At 33.0% G+C, this 18,362-nt stretch overlaps 1 protein-coding gene across 1 annotated transcript; it reads right to left on the minus strand.

The window, feature by feature from the left end:
- Positions 1 to 1,793: 1,793 nt before the first annotated feature.
- Positions 1,794 to 17,996, minus strand: LOC129222079 (tetratricopeptide repeat protein 19 homolog, mitochondrial-like). The gene is made up of 2 exons (XM_054856508.1): positions 17,683 to 17,996; positions 1,794 to 2,815 (listed from the first exon to the last, which is right to left on the minus strand). Exons 1-2 carry the CDS (start codon positions 17,838 to 17,840, stop codon positions 1,903 to 1,905), a joined length of 1,071 nt encoding a protein of 356 aa, XP_054712483.1. The 5' UTR covers positions 17,841 to 17,996; the 3' UTR covers positions 1,794 to 1,902.
- Between the last annotated feature and the right edge of the window lie 366 nt (positions 17,997 to 18,362).

An 18,362-nucleotide genomic window follows, 5' to 3' on the forward strand; every position in this document is an offset into this window, starting at 1 on the left:
CCTTTTCTATCTTAAAGAATAAATACATAAAATAAAAATGAATCTTGTATGTTATTTCCTAAAAATGTTTACAAACAGTTATTAACTTTTTTTTTGTAGTTTTATCATTATTCAGTAAAATCTATATGCATGGACATTGGACATATCCAAAATTATTTTTGTCAAAGATTCAACATCATGCACATATTGCTCGGTCACCCTTCTCCTAAGATAATTAAGTTTTAAATTCACTCATAATTAAACGTTAATAAAATTAAAGTTGATTTTTCTAGGTTCTTCAGCTGTTTCATTTTGAGCCCCCCCCCCCTTTTTGGGAACGAAGAATGCTCAACAATAAATTTGATTCAAATATAATTTTATTATCACCAAAATATAACCTGTTTTTGATTGTTTCATAATCCGACACCTGTAATCATAATTTTAGTAGTGGACAGTTAAAAACAACTACATTGTGGTTTTTAAAAGTTGATTTGATGCTCATGAACTACATATGCGGATTTTCCACCAACCATGACAGCCATACTATTGATTTGTCTATTGCTATGGGTAAGTACCAAACTAACAGACACATCTTATATGCTGTATTTTACACGATATTGTAAACAAACGAGCTGGTGTGTGCATCACATGACTTCCTTTTACGTCAATTTAATGATAATAGTGCCTTGGAGTAAGCAAGGAAACACTTTAAATATTTTCACCGCCATTTTGTAGCGAACCGATTCAAAACAGCGTTTTACAGAGATTAATTTTCCCAATATCGGCAATTTTAACGAACTTCAATGGTAATCTCTTTAAATATCGCCAAATTTAAACCAAATTCGAATAATAATTCTTTTTGCCTAATTTGTCGCCAACTTGGCCATATATCGCCAAATTTTCACATCACTTAGGGGTTGAATTGAAATTAACTGATTTCCCCCCGAAAAGGTATAAAAGACCCCTTTTGGAACATCCGAATGTAACCAAAAAAAAAAGATGACATTAATGACGGAAAGCTTTTCTCTCTCCCCCCTGCCCCCGAAATAAAAAAGAAGAGTTGGGTCTACATATCTGCTTAGCACATGAAATGTTTATTCATGGTTTCATACCTTTTCTTTGAAAATTGGTCCAAGCACAATGGTGAAACTGATCTAAAATCCTGGAAAATGCTAAATGTAAGTTGAATAAGGAGAGAACAGATGCATAGACAAAAGAGTTTAGCAGCTGTTGCTTTTTCAGAATTGGAATTTTTTGCTGCTATACATATGCTGCAACTCAAGAACGTTTTCTTGATAAAGAAACTTATTAAATAAGTTACAGGAGAAGAATAACCATTAAATGATGCATCGAAGCAAGCTGTATTTAAAAAGATTAAATAGTACCTTTAAGAATGGATGTCTGCCAAAAAAACATGGTGAACAATTCAAGTTTTTTTACCATAAAATGCCAAAAAAAAAAAAAAAAAAAAAAAGGAGTAGCACTGAAAACATTTCCTCAATGGCAAAAGCAAGTAGTGTAATGCTTTTAGCGGTACAATAGCCAATTTTTAAAGTACTGTAGATAGATATCAGGCTATGTAGTTCAGTTTTGCTGGTTCAATTTGAATTTTTCTTAACACATACTTTTACGTTATCAATTAAATTTGCTGAATAAATTTTACCATAAATATTTTTTATTTTATTATAAAATAAATATTTCATCAAATGATAAGGCTTGTTGAAAGAACATCTATGGAAATTTATTAAGTTACTATTAAACAGGCAGTCAATTTAATTATTCTTTTTCATTTCGCTAAATAAACAACTAGATGAATAAAATAATGTTGAGTAACCGGATAAAAATTGAATAATGTTACTTTTATTGGACAAAGTACAAGTCTAAGTTTAAGTAATGCATAAAATTATCACAGAAGGATCAAAATTATAAATATCTCTTTTCTTTGATGTCCTCAAGACAAATTTCAGCTTCTTTAATAGCTTTATCAATTTTCATTTTCTTCGCTAATTTCAGAGCCATTTTGCATGCCTTTTCTCCCTTGTCTATTTCACCTATATTTGTAAATAAGCATCCCAAATTAAAATAATAGACAGGAACATCACTTTTGTCATCAAGTTCTTTTGAACTGTGAATAGCTTTCTCAAATTTTGTAATAGCTGATTCATAATCTTTCATCGAAGTAAGTACAGTACCTATATCATTGAGAAGAGTTATTGTTTGTGGATGATTAGTTCCATTGATTTTTTCAGATATGTCAATGGCTTTTTCATAATATTGAAGAGCATCTTTCAGCAAACCAGCAGCAACTAAAACATATTTAGCATACCATTCCATGCTCCAAGCATGTAATAGCACAGTATCTTTGTCTATATCAGACAGTTCTTGTGCATCAGACATGTCAATATCCTTCACTTTATTTGCCTGTGTATCCATACAAAACTTAAAGCCGGACAGTGCTTTCTCTGACTGACTTGTAAGGCTATATATTTTAGCTAGTTTAAGGGAAATTTCAATAACAGCGTTGTCAGTTTGCTGTTTGCCAATAGCAAGCAGCTCTTTCAAAACTTGCAGAAAAAGTTTTTCAGCTTTAGGATAATCACCTTTCTCAAATGCGACATTGGCAAGAAGATCAAAAACGTACCTTTGAGCATCCATATCTTTTCTTTCTTGGGCGATTTTGAGAGCTAAGTGAAGTATGTTCTCAGCTTTGTCATATTCTTCTCTTTGTAAGCATAAAATTCCTCTCTTCATGATTGTTATCAAGGTATCTTCTTTTTCTTCTTTGAATCCAAGCCATGTAAGGATTCCAGCAAACAACAACTCTCTCTGGCTAGGTCTGTAAAATAAGATTGTGCTAATTTATGAACAAACATTAAGTAATAGCTAGGTACAAAAACAATAAACAAATCAGCAGATGCACTCAGAAGTTGCGAAAAATCAACAACGTACAGATACAATTGTCGAATATACGTTTTGAAGTTACAAGAAACTCTTTTTTGTCAACGTGAACACATATAATAACAGAGAATGGTTTAATTGGTAGTATAATTTTTTTTTTGTAAAGCATTAGTTTAAATGTACCTACAAGGAACTCTTTTTATATGGAAAAAAATTACCTTCCAGATGAAAGAAACATCCAAGAAAACAAATTCATTACAGTAATTGATGAACTCTAGCACAAAAATTAATAAACTTTGTGAAGGGCATCACACTTCGTATAAAGCTCATAAATTTTTATAAGAATGCAGATTGTGTGATCATTATGAAATTTTTTTAATTGTGTACTTCTATCATTTTACAAGAATATTGCACTTAAAATGTATTTTAAAATGCGGTTGACAAAAAATTATTTCCAGTTTTAACTGAGAAGCTGATTTATGCAAATGTAAAAATTCCCCCTAAGTGTTCTATATCTGTGCCTACGCTTTATAACAATGATATCAAGAACTTTTTTTTACACTCTTTGAGTAGAATAACATCTAAAACCTTAACAATGATCACGAATTCAATTTCATGAGCCTTTGATTTACAGTAGGCTCGAAACTATACGGTTTACTAAAAAATTAGGAAAGTTTTTTCAGCCATTTCGATATCTTGTTGTAGGAGGCAGAAGATGAAAAGCCTCCTGGTTAAGTTAGAAGCATAAAAAAAGCACATAAAGAAAGAAAAGGAGGGTGGGGGGAGGGGGACCCAGCAAGGGGGAAAAATGCTTAAAAACTGCACACTTACACTTTTTAAACATAGCATTTGGGTTAACAGAAAGTGTTCTCGTAATCACTATTATCATTTCATTTCTTGCTTTTCAATCTTAAAATGTATTTTTAATTACCATAACATCTCATTATAGCAATACAAAAAATAAGAAATATCTGCTTCAGCGCTTGCTGTTTTTATATTGTTTGAATTCCATTGCAACAAAATTCTTGAAACAACGAACAAAATTTGTAGTCCCTTGAAACTTGTTGTAATGGCCTTTAAGGAGTTGCAAATGGAGCTCCGTCTTATTCAGATTTTTTGGTATCTGGAATGCTCCATTACGCTGAATTGTAAAGTATCTACTATTACATGCACCAAACTGTTTTTTAGCTTAGAAAACATTCATAAATCATGTAGTAAATGTTTTATACTTTCAGAAATAAATGGTAAACTTAAAAACTTATGGATGCATTGATCTCTAAGCAAGTTCTATCTCCTTTAGGGCCATAATTTTTTTTTAAACCAAGAATTGAGAAAGTTGATTGTGATGCCCGTTTTAAAAATAAGCAGAGCAGAGAGCTGATGCTCAATGACGAAAATAGGAGAAACGTACAAAACAGGGTTAAATGTCAAAACACAGGATCCTTGTAAAAATGAAAGAAATAAAATATGTTTAGAGCAAGGGTCCCCAAACTATGGCTCTAGCTACTTAAGGTTTTGATGATAGTAGAGAATTAGTTTTGACTCTAGTAAACACAAAATTGTTTGACTTCCCATGCTCATTTTTTTTCACATTTGGTGGATGCGAACTGAAGATTTAAAGAAAAATTTGAAACTTGTTTTTAAATCTATATATATAAAAATGAATGTTGGTAAATTTGTTCCCTAAGATCTCAGAAACTACCCGGCAGATTTGGCTGAAACTTTCACCGTTTGTTCATTTTGGTACTGGGAAGGTTTATAGATCGGTTCGAAAAAAATCCGATTGATAGTTCCTTTTTTATTCCAATTTTCGCATAAATGCCCCAATATGGGGGTGGAAAAAAACGTGCACATATTAACATTATGTGTCCATCGAAATCGCTAATTTTTCTGCCGAAGATGGCATCTGTTAGAAAGTTCTTAGTTGTATAAAAAACGAATTATGAGCTTTTTAGTTCCATGTTCGAAGGCTCTCATCAACTCAATTCATTATTTAGTGTATCATCTCAACTCTCAGTTGATAGCTAGAATTGTTGTATTGTTCAATATTTTTGCGTTTCGTGTGACTGTTCGAGGCTTTTGTCAAGTCAAATCTTAAAGTAACGTTTTTTTCACAAGATTGGCTGATAATAAATGGATTTGGCTGAGTATTTTTCATTTAAATGGAACTTTAATGAAATGATTGTTATATTTTTATTATTTGTGCTGATCAGACACCTACTCATAATCCAATCTACCAATAGAAATCTCGCCAAGCTCTTTGCAAAGATTTCAGTAGCTTATGCGAATACATTTGTGCAATTTTTTCAACTATCGCTGTTTTTGAAGCCATGTTTCTTCTCAGCTTCCACCATGTAAACAAAGTATCTATACCATGTAAACAAAGTATAAAACCAGGAAAAGACACTGGTATCTCCGGGAGCTACAGACCTATCGCGCTAACATCCTTTGTCTGTAAGCTTATGGAGAGGCTCATTCTTGCCAGACTAAACATTCACTTATACAACAATAACCTGATTCCGAGTGAGCAGTATGGGTACAGAAAAGGCCATGGAGTAATAGATCAGATTTTGTATGTCACCCAGAGAATACGGGACGCGCAGAACAAGAAACCTACTAACAACACTGTTGCCACACTGTTGGATATGTCTAGTGCATTTGACAGGGTTTGGCGCCAGCTCTTGATCACCAAACTCCACAATCTTTTTAATATAAGAGGAAAAGCCCTTCCCTGGATCTCTGATTTCCTCTGGAACAGATCCATTAGAGTTAAATACAACAATCACCTGTCCGAACCTTTGGGCCTCGGGCAGGGTGTACCTCAGGGATCAGAGTTGAGTCCCGTCCTGTTTTCTCTGTACATTACTGGCATTGAAAAAGAATTAGTTAAACACTGTGAAATCGGAATTTTTGCTGATGATATCATTGTCTGGAGCTCCGGCTCGGATGTCGGAGAGAGTGAGCTCAGACTCAACCGTGCCATGGAAAAAGCCCATGCCTTTGCTGAAAGGCACAAATTAATCTTTAATGCTACAAAATCTTTGACAACTTTTTTCACTACTAATAGACATCTATATGGGTACCAACCTAAGATCTCCATAAACGGAACCCAGTTGAGTTACGTTAAACATGCTAAGTATCTTGGATACACATTAGATCAAGAGATTACAAGTAATAAACATATTGAAGGCCAAGCAATTAAGGCAAGGAAGAGGCTCAATATTCTCAAATTTATTTCTGGACGAAACTGGGGTGCGGAGGCCAGTACCCTCCGTACTACCTATATTTCTATCATTAGACCAGTACTGGAGTTCGGCTTCCCAGTTTACTCCTGTGCTTCAGAGACCAATCTCAATAAACATGAAAGAGTACAGCTTAGCGCAGCTAGAATTATTGCCGGACTTAGACATAGTTGTCGAAATGATATAGTGCTCTTTGAGAGCAACTTGCCTACCCTTGCAAAAAGAAGACAGTGTGGCCTTACAAGGTATTTTAGCAAATTATATAGTTATAGAGAACAACACCGGACTTCAGCCTACCTTCTTGCATGGAATGATAATACTCGTTTGAAGAAACATAGCCCCTTCTCCTATGCAAGGTCATTGAACTTACCTCCCTCCGATGTGGAAACACATTTCCTGGGTTACGCAGGAGCTGGATTGGAGCTTGAGGGAATTTATTTCCATGACGAGCTCCTGACTAGTGTGATCAAGAGTTCAGACCCACCGGACCTAGTTAAACAAATGGCCCTGGAAACTATACATAATATACCACATTTCTCCTTGAAAATCTATACAGATGGAAGCAGGGGAGAAGATGGCGTTTCGGGCAGTGGAGTATTCATTCCTACTCCCTCTGGGGCCTTGGAATTTAAAATCAGAAACCCGAATTTCTGTTCAGTATTTAGATCAGAACTGATTGCTATCAGGAAGGGTCTGCAGTGTGCTGTTCAGCGGGAGGAGTGTTTTCAGGAAATCTGGATTTTGACTGACAGTCGTGCCTCAATACAGCACCTCGCTAATTGGAGTAATGTGGGCGACAAGACCAGCCTGGACATTCTGAGTCTACTACATACTCTTTCATCAGGACATACAATTCACTTTCAATGGATCCCTTCCCACGTTGGAGTTGAGGGTAATGAAAGGGCTGACTTTTTGGCTAGATCTGCTGCTGCGGAGGGTGTGAGCCCTTGTGGAGATCTTACTTTCAGTGAGATCTCCACAATTTCAAAAATGGAGCTCAATCGCCAATTTAAAACACCTCCCAGACACGCCTGGTATTTTGCAAAATGTCCTGGTGAGTCCTTTAGACTCAAGGGTAGACTCCTCCAGACAACATATTCGAGATTCCTGAGTGGCCACACAAAAGCTCTTAGATTCTCTGGGAATATCAAGACTTTTCCGGAGTGTCACTGGTGCTCTGCTGGAGAGGTTTCACCTGAGCACATTCTATCTTGTTTGGGTTTTACGAAGGACGAGGTTCTTAGTGACCCATTGCTGTTCTTGGATTTTTTGCAGATATTTGGATTCATGGGGGTTGTTTAGCATTGCTAAACATGCCCGAGATAAGTCAAAAAAAAAAAAAAAAAAAAAAAAAAAAAAAAAAAAAAAAAAAAAAAACAAAGTATCGCCATTAAAAGAATTATTAAAACTTTTTAAAAGATGTAAAATAATCCACCATAAACTAAATTAGGCAAATCTATTGAAAAGTACAAAAACTTCCATAAATTTTTCTTTTTGCACATTTTCAAACAATCGCCAAATTTTACTACTCATTTTGGAAACATTTTGGATGAAAATGTTTAACTCCATGTTATGGTGACTAGAAGTATTTCAGGATTTGGCGACAATATCTTTTTGACGAAAATGAGTAACAGACCGTTTTACAATTTTTGTTTGCCGGCCGAAGACATGGATTTTAGCTGTATTAATGAAGGTGTTTACTATTAATTTTAATGTAATGGAGATTTTTAGATGAGCCGTTATCGTTATTTCAGAATGGTTGATGCTGATGTTGATTTTGATGACGTCGATCACTAAAAAGGGAGTTTTTTTGAAGCTATTGTGCCAATTCTGTTGGGGTTAAAAAATGGTGTCTCCCCAGTTTAGCCGACATTTCGTCCCCCTCCCCCCGTTTTCTGATTTAATCATACTTTTTAGCCTACTTTCCCAGTAAAAGTCAGAAAAAGAAGAAAAAAGCATGAAAGAAGGCTTAATGCATCTTAAAAATATCGCGAAAAACAAAAAAAAGTCAAAAATAAATAAAATAATTAAATAAATATCGAAAAATTAAAAATTGGAAAGTAGGGTATTGAGATGGGAAAAAATAATCTAATTTTTCTTTAGATGAGTTAGGAATATTTTATTCCTAGAGATCAGCTTAAAGTATTTTAAAATTATGTTTGAAAACATTTGCGATTTTAGCTATTTTTGAGAATATTGATCAGGTATTAGAAAGTAGTATGGGTATACGGGAAGTAGGCTCGTTTAGTTCTAGATAGAACTTCTTGTTGATATATTAAAATATTAAAGGGGGGAGGGGGAGTTTGAAGTGTCGGCAAAACTGGGGATAAACCAAAATCAAAAACAGAATGTTGATGTTATTTTGAAAGTTTTTCTTATTCCGAAGGGAGGGGGGGGGATGACTACTTTCCTTATTCAGAGAGATATTTTTAGAGGGACTGTTGACGATATTTTAAAACTGAAACCCTCATTCTAATTCAAATCTGAACGTTTTCTCCACTTATAAGGATCCAGGTGGTTTTGAACGTTTTATGTGTTTAAAAAGTATAGTAGCTTAGACTTATTTAAAAATACTTTATACCCGTACTAGTATACCCGTACCCGGCATTGCTCGGGTAATGGAATTAGCAGGGGTTAACAGTGCTTGATGCACCTAGTTTCGAAAATCCCCCATAATAATTACTAATTACCTATAACTTTTTCTAATTTGGGGAGGATCCCGGGGCCCCTGGACTCCTTATATATATATATGCCCTTGTCCTTAACCGATCTTTAACTGTTATTAACGATCCTTTTAAAGTATTGATTATCATTGCAAACACAGGTCATCCACATTTTATTGTTATACCTATGTTTAAGCTAGAACTTCTTTGTATGCAACATTTTTAGTTTTTTTTTTCTGGTGCTAAAATTATTAAACTGCTTGATGAACTGGCTTTGGAGCAAGCTACATAACATTGGTCGTGTGAAAAAAAGTCTTCTCTTAAATCGATCCCTGCTACTTTTAATGTCTGTCCTTCTGACTTATTAATGGTTATTGCAAAGCAAACTTTAACAGGAAACTGCACTCTTCTAAATTCAAAAAAATAGTCCGCCTGTGATGATGTTCTTAAAAACTTCGTTTCTAGTTTTGAAAAAATAAAAGCAAAAGACAGAAACATTATTATTTGACTTGAGAAAAGCCTCGAAGAATCACGTGAGAAACAAAAACAATATCAAATTCAAAATTCGCTATCGACCAAAAGTTGAGATGAAGTACTGAATAATGATTTGAATGGAGGAAAGCCTTCGAAAATAAGGGATTTGAAATTCAATGACAGGTTTTTAATTTCGCAGAAATTAAGGGGTTTTAGTTAATTTCTCCCGCATATCGACCGATCCCAAGCGGTAATTCTGTAATCCCCGCTATGGCTTGGTTTCTTCTATGCTCGATAGATGGCGCCACTACTTTTTCATGAATTTTTTTTTTGCTTTCTTTTCAAAAATGTCTTACGATCAAAACGAAAATTGAACTTACAGAGTAAAAGAAATCACTGATGAAAATGCTGCAAATGTAAGTTTTAAATTTTTTTTTCTGAATTTAATTGCGGATAATCCCGGAAAAAAAATGTTATTAAAGGGACAGAACAGCCGATTTAAATTATTGGAATTTAAGAAAAAATGTGAAAATTCATGTGCCTAAAGGTTTAACGTTGTAATTAATAATTTAATCAACGGTCTAATTGATACAACTATATCAATTAGAAAACGTCATATGCAGTATTCGGGGGGGGGGGGGGGAGTACATATATATAGATAGTGTGAAATGTAAGCCAGAACAGCTCTTTTACAAAAGTACTCCAATAGGCTTTCTAGTTTTTTATTTATTTATTTATTTATTTATTTATTTATTTTTTTGAAAAACACAAAGACACACATATATAATATATGCCAATGATTTTTTTTTGGTGGTGGGGGGGGGGGGGTGTGATCGCTTCCTTTTGGGGGGGGACACATTCACCCTTAGTTTTATTTACCCATGTTTTGTAGCATTTTTTAAAATTAATTTTCTGTTTAGTTTGTTCTTTAACTTTTGTTGTTTTTTCCACCAGTACTTACATGTTCTTTACTAAATTGCTATGTTGGGCCTTTTTTGGTTAAAGATTTTTTAGATTGTATTTGTGTTTCAATAAAAATTGAATTAATTTCTCTTTTGAATGGCTTATACAGATTTAACTTAAATATGCTTGTTAATTTTATACACAGAACTGGTTACATTAACCGATTCCGATCCGCCAATATCAACTAATTCCGATCCGCCGGTCGAAATGCGATCCGAAAACTGCTGGAAACGACAGTCCGTTTTGGAAAATTATAGGCAATTTTTTACTTGAACTTTTTGATCGCCAGAAAAAAAAGTCTTTGTTCAGTAGAAATATTTTTCTAAACAATCGGGACTGAACCCCATTCGGATAATTAGAACCAAAAAATGTTCTATTGAAAAAAAATAATTGAGTGTATGTGATGTTACTTAGTTGTAAAATATTTTATTGAAAATGAAATAATAAAGTAAAATTGCAAAATTAAGGAATAATTATTTGAAAATGGGACTGATATTACACCAAAAAAATTATAATTTAAAAATGAAATAAAAATGAATTATAAAAAAAAATTGTAAACAAATTTTCAGAACTTATAAAAATTCTCCCCGAAATTCAAAAAATCCCCCCTGGAATCTGAAGTAACGGGGGACATTCCCCTTCTAGAAATTGAACCTTATTTCAAACCCTGTTATATATACATTTAATTGAAAGTAACTTGCCTTTGTATTGTGATTGTCAATTTAGCAGTGCATCCTGTATGCTTTGAAGGACCATCCCCAGAAACTAATCTGTCTGTCATGCACACAGCGATAGCTGATTTTGTATTTATTAAATCTCCCTGATTTCGGATATGTTGTTGCAACACGCCAGCATATTTAAGTTAAATCTGTATAAGCCAATCAAAAGAGAAGTTAATTCAATTTTTATTTAAACACAAATACAATCTAAAAAATCTTTAACCAAAAAAGGCCCAATATAGCAATTACGTTAAGAACATGTAAGTACTGGTGGAAAAAACAACAAAACTTAAAGAACAAACTAAACAGAAAATTAATTTTAAAAAATGCTACAAAACATGGGTAAATAAAACTAAGGGTGAATGTGTCCCCCCCCCCAAAAGGAAGCGATCACCCCCCCACCACCACCAAAAAAAATCATTGGCACATATATATATATATATATATATATATATATATATATATATATATATATATATATATATATATATATATATATATATATATATATATATATATGTGTGTGTCTTTGTGTTTTTCAAAAAAAATAATAATAATAATAATAAATAAAAAACTAGAAAGCCTATTGGAGTACTTTTGTAAAAGAGCTGTTCTGACTTATATTTCACACTATATACATGTACTCCCCCCCCCCGAATACTGCATATAATGTTATCTAATTATATAGTTGTATCAATTAGACCGTTGATTAAATTATTAATTACAACGTTAAACCTTTAGGCACATGAATTTTCACATTTTTTCTTAAATTCCAATAATTTAAATCGGCTGTTCTGTCCCTTTAATAACATTTTTTTTTCCGGGATTATCCGCAATTAAATTAAGAAAAAAAAATTTAAAACTTACATTTGCAGCATTTTCATCAGTGATTTCTTTTACTCTGTAAGTTAAATTTTCGTTTTGATCGTTTGTAATATTAATATTTGAATAAGTAAAGCCGGATGATAAGCTATCCATGGTTAAAACTTCAAAAGACACAAGACATTTTTAAAAATAAAGCAAAAAAAATCATGAAAAAGTAGTGGCGCCATCTATTGAGCATGGATGAAATCAAGCCATAGCGTGATATTATATATATATATATATATATATATATATGTTATCTCAGGACATTGATTTTTATATATTAAGATTGTTTTTCATAATATGCTGCAATATTGAAAATTATTTTAATGCCGTCCGGAATGGTATAAATTCAGCGCTGAATGGGGCATTCAAATTGATTTCAGCCTTGCCAAAAATGTAATTATTTTCTTGCACGTTCTGTTGTTGATATTTTCAAAATTTATGGAACTCGCTTCTTCGTAAGAGATATGTTGTTAGTAAATTTTCAGATGGTTATACGTAGACGAATCTTTACATAGTATAAAATGAAGTCTCCCAAAAGCGTCTGTGTGTTTGAACCCGCAAAACTCGAGAACTACCCGGCCGATTTTGCTGAAAGTTTTACAGTTTGTTCCTTTAAGTCCTGAAAGGGTTTGCAGATCAGTTCGAAAAAAAATCGATGAATAGTTTTTTTTATTCCAATTAAGGCCCAAATTTCACATAAATTCCCGAATATGGGGGTGAAAAATTACTTGCAAGGACTTCAATTTGTTCAGCTAACGAAAAACAGAGCCTACCATGATGGCATAAAACGTTCACCATATAAAGCAATGTTCGGCTGTGATATGAAAGTTGGTTTGAAGTCATCTGGTCTCCCGAATGAAATAATTGATACTGTCCTTAGCGAAGAGCACTTAGAGGAACTAATTAAGAACATGAAAGAACAGGAAGAAAGCCTCAAAGAAACTGAAAGTGAAGAAGAAATGGTATTCAGTGCTGAGTGTGAACTGTGCGAAAACATAAATGGATTACGTGATTTATGTTCTAAAAAAGATAACATAATTAATAATAGAAACGAAGCGAAAGCAAACTTAGAAGAACAGGCTAAAAAAATGATATCTTTGTCCAATACTAAGTATCCACCCTGCAAAGTTTGTGATAACGTAAAAGAGTTAAAATTCCTGACGTAGATAGAGGTGGGGTGACTTTAGAAATATTATTTTAACAGCTCTTGAATGTAATGAGAACGGGTTGTATAAATTGGGTAATGAGAAAGGAACAATTATTGAAATGTTTTCAAGAAATCAATTTACTGTATGTGAATCCCAATTTGTAAACATTGGGAATGTTTCAGATGAGAACAAATCTTTACGGCAACTTGCAAACCTACAATCAACTTCTGGTGGTCAAGGATTCAAAAAATGCCACTGTAAAACAAAATATGGAACCAAAAAAATGTCTTTGCAAAGCGGCAAATATTTTATGTAACTCTAAATGCCATTCAAGTTTATCTTGTAACAACAAATAGAAGTTAAAAATATCTCTGATTATTTTAATTTGTATTCGTATTAATAACTTAATGTCCTTATTCATCGATTACTTTTAACTTTTATTTTTATTGATAACTTGATTTACTTTTATTTGTGTACTACCTATACCTACACGTATAAAAAAACTTAATATATAACTTAATGTCCTTATTTATTGATTACTTTTATTTTATATTTTATTGATAACTTAATATCTTTATTAACGATTTACTTTCATTTGTGTACTACCTATAACTATAAAAAATTGCTTCATAAAAATTTAAAACGTAACTTCGGACTTTAACCGACTGATGTTGGTTAGACCCAGTTTTACCCGGTTAAAGCGGGAAACATTAGGAGCTCTTCGGGCTTTAGCCACAAGGCGTTGCTAATCCCCGCTTTAACCGGTTAATGCTAGGGTTACCCGCTCTTCTTACTTTATCCGTAACATATACAATTGATTAAAAAAAAAATGAAGCACACTTTTTTTTTTAAATTTTTGTTTCTAATGTGTTGAAATAATCATCAATTACTTTAAGCACTGCAGCTGAGTACATAGCTCGTTATTTTCACTTATATACTTGCCCTAATGGGTTCAAAATAATAGTTTTCAACACATTCTCAGCAATCCAGTGATAGCTTTACTACTCGTAATACAGTGTACAATACAGCACCCCCCCCCCCCCTCATTAGAAAAGGACATTCGCTATTCTCTTCATTTTCACTTCTGAACTATTCAAAAAAGAAAAAAAAAACATGATTTTTTTCTTTTTCAGTTTTGGAAAGTGTGTTATTATACATAAAGTCCTAATAAGACTGGGGGGGGGGGCGTTGACCCCCTTCGCCCAATCATAAATCCGCCCATGATTAAGACAAAATAGCCAGTTTTTAGTACATAAGCGTCTAAATCAATTAGAATAAAAAAAATGTTACGGAGATAAAATTTCGCATTTTTTCAGATAATAGTAACGAATTATCCGGAAAAAAGGGCACATTTTGCGTTGTTATCACTAGTTTGCATTGCAATAAACATCCAATGCCATTTTCAGAAGCTTAGGCACTTTAAAAGTCTTGTGTACTGCCATCTTGGGAATGACCACATATGGCGGCTACTACAAAAAGTAAGAAATAATTCCTTGAATTTATAGCATGAAAATAATTTAAAAAGTAAAAATTTTCGTGAGAGGAGGTTTTAGGAACAAAAGTTTTCATTTCTCAAGAAAATTACACATTTAAAACAAAATTCCAAAAGAAAAAAAAAAATTTGCAGAACATGTTGTGTTATTTTCATTAGTTTGCAGTTAAAGAAAAGTCCAATTCTGCTTTGTTTTTGGAAACTTAGGCATTTAAACATCGTGTCTACTTCCATCTTATGAATGACCAAAAATGGCGACTACGTTACACACGTATATAAAAAGACTTTTGGATTTAAAAAAAAAAAAAAACGATTTTATCGATCGACTGTAACATCCGCAAGCTTGTGCTTCAGAAGCAGTAAATTGCCTCTTCCTCTGTTGAGTTTGTGCATAATTTTTGCTCACCCTAGGAATTTTTTTTCTTGAGAACTATTGAGGGGCAAAAATTGCGTCTGTAAAAGTTTTTTTTTGAGTCACCTCTTTTTTTTTTTTTAATTGCCAGCGTCATTTTGCCTCAAAACTTTTACAATTTTTTTTCAGGAAACATCAATAAAAACAAAGATTAGATCTCATGGTACAAAATTCCAAGGGAAAAAAATTAGAAAAAGCAATTTTTGGGTGCAAAATTGGAAATTTCACTAACATTTTTAACTATGTCATTTTCCCTGACAATTCCAGGGTTTCCCGGAGTGTACGAACCCTGACTTAATTAAAAATTCAAAAAACTTAAACAAAATTCATTTTTTCACAAAAATATGCCAGTGATATTAAAGTACAATTTGTATAAGTTATAGCTATCTGGTGGTAAATGGGGGGGCATTGGTCTGTGAGTCTCGAGAAATTTTAAAATACCGCCAGTGGCCAAAATGTTTAAAGATCCCAAGGCTGGAGGCATAAATTGATTGTTGATTTTCACAAAAATCTAGTTACAATAATTTATTATACGTGAGATTATTAGAAAAAGAATTAACATAATTGTTATTTTAGCATTTAAAAATGATTTTACTGCTGTTCGCAATACTGTGCACTCAAAAAGTTTTCGTGTCACATCACAAACAATGTTTGCAACAACTTTACCTTCAAAACAACTGCCATCACAATGCATTTTTTCCTCATTTTTACATATCTAATCAATGATATCACTTCTCGAATATAACTTTTTCTTAAGGAATAATTTCCTACATGTTTTTAAACCATAAGCTTTTCTAAATAGCTTAGTGCATAAAGGTAAAAAAATGCCAATTAGCAAAAATTGTAGATAACTGAAATACACGTGTACCCGGTGTGACAAAGAACTAATTTTAAACGCATAAGAAGAAAGAAGTGAGCTTAAACACAGTAGAGTCTCGAAAATCTGAGGTAATTGGACCTTGCTCCACCTCGGATTACTGAAAACTCCGATTATCCAAAAAATTCTTTGGACTACATAAAGACATGCGCTGTTTACTTCCTTAGTCTTACTACCTTAGTCACTATGAAAAGGAAATATTAGCTCCTCTAAAAATTTATCACTGAAATATCAACACAAATTTATGCTTTAATTAACCCTAAATGAGTTTTGATTAGTTTTTTTTTCTTGATGTCTACAGGTACTTGTGTCTAAACTTGCAGGCAAACAAAAACTGCCCTTTGATTATCCTCGAATATGCTTCGATGAATTTTGTCGTGACATTTGTTGTTATGTGTAAGTGTACACATATGTACCTGACATAATACAAAAACGTGTCAAGGATAAAATTTCATATATACGCTTTATACGGCATCAAGTTTTACACTTCCCTTTTAAATTGCATTCTGATATTCCAAAAGAGCTGTTTGTTCGTCATTTGGGGCAAAACAATGTTTTAATTTCAAGTTATTTTTTTGTAGCAACCTACTTCCTAATCCATCTCTAACAGTCAAAGAATATTTCATGTCACTTGGACAGGGCTGCTGTTACTGGCAATGGGACCCGGTACCAATTTTAATGCTGAGCCCCCATTACCCAACCCCAATGCATATTTTATGCCATCGCTTCCTTTCCTCTCATTCACACACTTACTAACTTTAAAATGAATAGTTTAAAATTGCATCCATATATGATGTTAAATTGTGCTTATAAATTGAATTTTTAAATTTTATTGTAAATTAAAAAACTGTAATTTGAAGTTTGCATAAAAAAATATTTTTAAATACAGTATTTTCGTAGAGTAAAAATTGTAGAATTTGTCATGTCTGAGATAAGTGAGGTAACCTGATATACTATGAATTTTCAGTAAGGAAAAAGTTGGATGAACCAAGGAAAAACGTTTGAACTTCGAAACAAAAAGTTCTGTCAGTAAAAGTTAAAGCAGAACAATGGTATGCATAGTATAAGTCAAAATATCATTGAATTTAGTGTTGAACATCACAAATACACATTATATTTGACTTAGATAATCAACCGCCAGGAAAAATTATTGAGTTTCCAGAGCAAATATAAATTAATAATCAAGAATAACTTATACCTCTAACTTAATCTCTCCGGAACATCAGCTTTTAAATTCATCTCATATGGTTAAAAACTGAACGTATCTATGTATATATATATATATATATATATATATATATATATATATATATATATATATATATATATATATATATATAATATATATATATATAACTGACTAAGCGAACTGACCATCGAACCAGGTATCGATAGATTCGTAATTTTCCAGTCTTTATGTTTAGCTATTTAACATGATTCTCCGATAATATTTAGTGGAGATATCAAGTAAAAACTACTTATTTTGATTCTCAGTTTTTTTTTCTCTTGTTGAAATTATTAACATTAATTTTGGAAAAAGAGTTTCATGATCTTACGGGCCCCCGCCAAAGCTCCGGGCCCGGTACGATAGGTTCGGTATCCCCTCCCAAATGGCGGCCCTCCACTTGGAAAGTGTTATTGACATAAACCTTTCAATTTCTTTCTTTCAATATTTATTACCTTATCGTATATTGTTAGGGAAGTTCTACATAGCAAAATATTTAAGTTTTCAGATTAAAGCATTTTTTGTCTATAAAATGTATACCTTCAAAATATCAACAAAGCACCTCGGATTAAGTAAAACGTTGAACTTCTGAGACTCGGATTTTCGAGACTCTACTGTTGAATTGTTGACGAAAAGACATCCTTGTCGATGACCTTCACTAACGATGGAAAGTCATATGGTTTACAATAACAATTAAACACTCAGAAAATTTTAATATACCTGAAACGTGAACGATGAGATCTATAAAGTCTAAATGCTGCTGCACTGATGCTTCGGAGTTTTAACTGAGCATATTCACCATTCAGTTGACAAAAACGAATAGAATTAATAACATGAACTCCTGAGGGAAATATACGTTTACAAAAGGAGATACTCATCTTTTTTTACAGAGGAAAAATTGAAAAATCTATCATTTTTGTTCCAAATGCAAAATGTAACTAATTTCAGATTTAATAACTATATTTTAGAGCACACGACGAATGCCGAGTTCACTCTGGACCATGTGAATCTATTTTTGTTTACAATCCAATGAGACCTGGAAATGACGTCACGTACGTGCTATGTTGCCAACGCTATGATGAGAACACACTGTGAAATAATGAGAAGTGTGAGTATTAGATGGAATTCATGGACTCCGATGAGGTAATGTAAACAGAGCAGGAATTCTAATAGTTTGCTACGTTTTGATTTCTGAATTATACTTTTGTCCCACATTGGGTTTTTGGATAAACTTTTACGTGCTTTTAATATACACGCAGTATCTGGTGCTGCCATCTACACGTAAATATTGGAGTCATACACAACATCCTTACACTTTTTTGAATTAAAGATGCGACTTAGCTAGACAATAGGAGTGCTCAGTGCCCACCAGGGTGTAGGGGGGGGGGGGGCTCTTGCTT

This window comes from Uloborus diversus, chromosome 5, assembly GCF_026930045.1.
Source record: "Uloborus diversus isolate 005 chromosome 5, Udiv.v.3.1, whole genome shotgun sequence".
Classification (NCBI taxonomy): domain Eukaryota; kingdom Metazoa; phylum Arthropoda; class Arachnida; order Araneae; family Uloboridae; genus Uloborus; species Uloborus diversus.

Coding starts and splice junctions, on each gene's coding strand:
- LOC129222079 (XM_054856508.1), bottom strand. CDS start 17,840: ATGAGTATCTCCTTTTGTAAACGTATATTTCCCTCAGGAGTTCATGTT. Junction 2,816..17,682: donor TCTCATCGTTCACGTTTCAG/GTATATTAAAAT, acceptor CTTATTTTACAG/ACCTAGCCAGAGAGAGTTGT.